Source organism: Pinus tabuliformis, chromosome Q (assembly GCF_031772625.1).
Source record: "Pinus tabuliformis cultivar Carrire ecotype Pingquan chromosome Q, CPIR1, whole genome shotgun sequence".
NCBI classification, from domain to species: domain Eukaryota; kingdom Viridiplantae; phylum Streptophyta; class Pinopsida; order Pinales; family Pinaceae; genus Pinus; species Pinus tabuliformis.
In genome coordinates, this window is record NC_142296.1 from 1,277,628,272 (window position 1) to 1,277,633,616 (window position 5,345).

A 5,345-nucleotide genomic window follows, 5' to 3' on the forward strand; every position below is an offset into this window, starting at 1 on the left:
GTTGAAGATCTAGACCATGGCAGATTATTTTCCAACTAGCAAAATTAAATCACAACTAGGTTATTATCCAGCTAAGATTAATCAGAAATCAATTTTTTAAAAGTATGTTCTTATCAAGCCCAAATTTAATCAAACTTCAAAAGTATGTTCTTATCAAGCCCAAATTTAATCAAACTTCAATTATACCCTGAAGATGAGCTCTGCAGTGTGGTCAAAAAATTGAGGAATAATCTACTCCAACACAGCTCTCCTCTTGAATAAAATAATGTCCAGCTACCTGAGCTTTAAAGTCATTCTAACCTTTTGTATGGAAGATTTATAGAATTCATTTCCATTTTAGTTATAGAAAATCTCAATAAAGATAGTGATTGATTTCATGTTTGTACATATGTAATGAACACTTAGCACAATAGTATAGCTCAGTTTGCCCAACCCTTTCTACAGAAGGCATAATACCCAGGGAGGTTACAGGATCTATTCCCAAGTAGTTCTGTCCAGTTACCAGCTGGTATTTCAACTAGAAGTCAATTCCATTCCTCACCCAGAAAAAAAAATACAGGGAAAGGAGGGAGAAAGGGGGATTCCATCACTCTGACAATGTACCAACTTCCTCACTTGGAACAGTTAATATGTGGGCAAGTTAAGGGAACATCTTTCTCTGGGAAAATTAATATAAACAATTACTGATGCAGTTACCTCCTTATAATGGCATAAATAAAAATTTTGTTGAATTAATGTTTGTAAGGAATTATCTTTGTAAGGTTCCAATTTTGATGTACGGGCAGAATAAATTATAAACCTATCCATCAACCAAATGAGTCTTGCAAAAAGAAAGAGATAAAGAGAAACTATTCACAAAACTTACCTTTAGCATTTGATGGCCTCCACTATCACTGGTGCTGAAAAGTTGCAACATCGGTGTTTCTTTTTGCGAAGGAGAGTGAGTAATTTCACTGCCTTTCTCAAATTTTGATAAATCACCCTCCCAGTCCTGTAGTAGTCACAAAGAAACATCTTAATATAATGAGGCATTTTCCAAACAAAACCTTTTTAAAAATGGTGCATTGGATAAGGTAGCCTACGTCAGAACACTGTATAGGTCATAGAGGGAAGACCTGTAGCTGCTCTCGGATGGCAGGCACAACCTTATGCAAACTGTCAAAACAGCATGGCGCACTTCCCGACTTCACATCATTGTATGTCGAATCTATGCTTCGAATAAGACACAGTAGCTCTTTTGAAGATACCAAAACACTTAATACCTACAGATGAAAACAAAATATTACATTAGAATACAACAGACTTTAACAAATTATAAAACCGGTTTTCTGGAAAAGCAAAAAATAGAGGTAACACTGCAAAGGACATGTTCAGAAAAAGATGTTATTGCCATTACATATCTCAGTTCTAATGATACAATGAAATACGCATGGAAATTCAACTGTGAATAACCACAGTCCACCCTTTTGAATCCCATTTGATATACTTGTCAGAAAATACATTAACAAACAAAATTATACATGTACTATGAACTCCAGTATAAACTGACATAAATCTCAGCCAAATACCAAACCTGTTGAAAATTAAAGTGATCATGAATATACAACGAAAATGCACGAATGTAAATTGGATTTCAAGTATTGTTTCTATCTGGATAAAAGAAACAAATTAGAAATAATAACCACCAACTACTACCGTTATCAAAGAAGTGAACTTGTTAAAAGATCAAGCTAAAACAGTGAAATATTGAAATCTAGGAACATTTTCAATAAGACATTAAAAAACAATCATCAAACTTGGCAGGAAACGCAAGGTTTCAGGCAAGACCACTGCCCACCCAACCATGATCCACCTAAGTAACATTGAGTTGCACTCACTTCTTATGTGACTTGAGAATGGATTACGAATGCCGACTATTGGCATATCAACATTATCCAGACAGTTATAGGGAAAGATTTGAGAAACTTAGGACTTCAATTTTCTTTGAAAGCAACAGACTTACTACACACATTCAGGACATTTTTTGGTCAGAAAATCATTATGATTTACCAGCATGGATCCATCTTAAGCACGGATTCACATAAGTTGATATTCACATAAGTTATTGATATAGATCTTCAAGTCTTACTACACACATTCAGGACATTTTTTGGTCAGAAAAGCATTATGATTTACCAGCATGGATCCATCTTAAGCACGGATTCACATAAGTTGATATTCACACAAGTTATTAATATAGATCTTCAAGTAATTTATTTATATAAAGTGTTAACTTATTTTTTGAAAAGTATAAGGTTTAAACATCTTACTCGCATAATTTTTTTTACTTCTAATTACTTTACATGAAATTATATTATAGGTCAAATGGATAACTAATTAAACATGTATAGCATATTCTTTTTTCCTTTTTTATTATAGCCAACATTACTTTTCTATTTAGAGAATATTTTATTTTTATTTTAAGAGGGACACATGTCAACTCTAGAGTCCAAGTTGAGCACGGACATACTTACACATCACGTTCACACTGGGCTGTAAAATGAGCCTCCTAGCCCAATTATACTATAAAGACAGCAAACATGATCACTCCCAATTTGTGTTGAGAACCCTTGACAGTGCATAAGAATATACCAAAAAACATTTTCTTCAAAATTGCATAGTCAAACCAGGTTTGGGTTGGGATCACAAGTTTGTCCATATCCATTCAATATCTATGCCCATTATACAAAGTTAGCGAAGTACCTATCAGATGTAAAATGCAAAACTCAATCCTTCTTTGCAGAACTCGTCCAAAACATGAAGCATATAAATTGCTCGCTGAATTATCAAATAGAAGTAACTTCAGTGCAATGACATCAGGCTGAATTTACCCATTGTTTCTCGAGAAATAGACATGATAATTTATGGAAATGACCCTCCACAAAAGACTGTAAATAGATGGTGTGCTTAGCTATTTGATTGGAAATCTTGTCTACAACTATTTAAACTACAATGAATTTGTCAACATAAAATAATAAGTTGGATAGGTATTTTTCAGACACAAAGCATTTGAGATCCAAAAAATAGACGCTAATCTAAATGTCTCTAATTTAAACCACAGACAATTATTTGTTTGTTGAATTAACAACCAAATTAAGTTTCAATAACACGACGTAATTTTCACATACAAAGCATTTGAGTGCAAAATAAGAAAGATAGTTTAAACGCCTATAAAATAAACCAAGGACATTTTTTGTCTGTTAAACTAATAAACAATTATATCAAATTCAAGCCTACATTTACATGCATGAAGACTGCTCATAACTTAATCTATCAGGAATGGATCATTTGTTGTTAATGTTGAATTTTTCTGTTAATATAGCACTGACAGCAAGGCAAATTCAATATTTAAAAGGCAGCAATCTACATTCGGATCTGGACAACACTTTTTCTCCTTTCCTGCTATGTGATTATTCCCATGCAAGAGGAAGTTCCAACTAATTGATTTTCACACTTCCAAAAGTAAATTCCTCATGTCTGAATTTTCTAGATACAAAACCTAGGTATAATAATCCTAATTGTTGATCCTACCTTGAAATAAGTACCTTTAATCCACCATTGGATCTTGCTTTAAATAAACATGGGGTCTTGCTTGAAGTGTCAAAGTTTATTCATCTATTCCTTGCTATTATCAATAAGACATAATAGAATAAAGGAAAGAGCAATGCACCTTGTGAGTCATCTGAAGAACTGCCTTGGTATTGATGTGCACGAACTTGTGGGCAAATACAAGAAACTGAACAACAAGAGAGCTATAAAAAGGATAATTAGCCAGAACATAGTTTTGCCAATGATCATTATATCCATAACAACTTTCTTTCGTGCTTCTTTTTACTAATGATCCCACAGAATCAGTACCAGTCTTTTGCTTTTGAAGCAAGCTACCTGAAAGTGGAGACAATCGTTGATCCCTATCCCTAAGCATCTTATTCTCTGCCTCCAAATAATGATCCTCTTCGAGAGCGGGCATCTTTTCGCCTTCTTCACCAATATTCCAAGGCTGTAAATAATCCAACCATAGATCAATAATGTGTGTAGCCTTCTTCAGACAAGCACCTACTGGCCAATAACTGAAAGCTCGTAATATAAACCTGTACAAAGGCCTCTGTAACAGAAGGGACCATGTAGCAGGCACAACCAAACTACTCCGTGGCAAGGAAAATGACCTCAATCTCAAGGTATCCATTTGTGATGCAGCTCTCCATCCAGAATTCAACTCTTCTTGAGGACAACACAAAGTACTGCTTACATAATTGACCAGTATTTTCACAGCCTCTGTGATTTCTACACTGGGGAGACCATACCTATGATATCGATTATTAACAGGTAACAAAATACCAAAAGACTGGCAAACCCGTGAAGGTAAGGGCGAAAAATCGTCATTCACTAACCAAAACTGTACAAAGGTATGAACAACAAACTCGGCGCAAGAAAATATCGATGGATTCTCCTCGAAAAAATGATGTACAGACACACTGGGAGCACAAAAATCAGATATAGGAACAAATTTGTGTAGATACAAATTCAGAAGATGCAAATAAGGGCTAGAATTGAACTTCACAGGCCTTCCATTGTCATGGCTACCATGAAAACTATGCAAAGAAGACGCCCATTTCTCGAAACGAGATCGGGAAGCCTTCTTAAACCCCAATTTCATTTCATCCGAATCTGAATGATGCATAATATCATTATCTTTGCATACAGCGTAATAAGCAAACCAAACATAAAATACTCAAATGCATTCAACTGCACCTGAATCCTCCTCCATGGTCGTCCTCCTTCAATCGGTCTTTAAATAAAGCAGGGCAGACTTCAGATAAGATATACAAACCCCTCTCCGACTGAAGCATGTGACGAATCCACGCCGGAAGGCGTTCGGATGGAAACACATAGCGAACCACATTTTCCTCGTCTGCGGCAAAGATTGACGAAAACAAAGCTCCAGACGGTGAGAGAAGATTTACGACCGCATTCGCGGAATGCTCAGAGGTCTGCGCGATCCATCCGCCAATGCCGGACGGCTGTAAGACCTCCTCGAAGCCGAAGATCTTGCGGAGCAGAACGGGGAAGCATGTTATGTAAAAATGCCTGGTCTGATCCCATCTGTGCCTATCGATGAAGGATTCCACGACCCGGCATGAATTCAAAATATCAGACGATGATGAGGAAGCATTCAATAACAGCGAACTTAATTCTTGGGCTTCGAAAGAGAAATCTGTCGAAGGTGAAGAAGACACAGCCATTGCACCTCAATTTTACAGTCTCTCTACTGATCCGGTCAGAGGCTTAAATCCCAAGATAAACCC

General features: G+C 36.1%; 1 protein-coding gene across 1 annotated transcript; it reads right to left on the reverse strand.

Moving 5' to 3' along the window:
* Window positions 1–352: 352 nt before the first annotated feature.
* Window positions 353–4,720, reverse strand: LOC149224515 (uncharacterized). Its single transcript, XM_089388205.1, has 4 exons — window positions 3,710–4,720; window positions 1,116–1,262; window positions 866–991; window positions 353–517 (listed from the first exon to the last, which is right to left on the reverse strand). The coding sequence occupies exons 1-4, from the start codon at window positions 4,718–4,720 to the stop codon at window positions 353–355; spliced, it is 1,449 nt and encodes a 482-aa protein (XP_089244331.1).
* Between the last annotated feature and the right edge of the window lie 625 nt (window positions 4,721–5,345).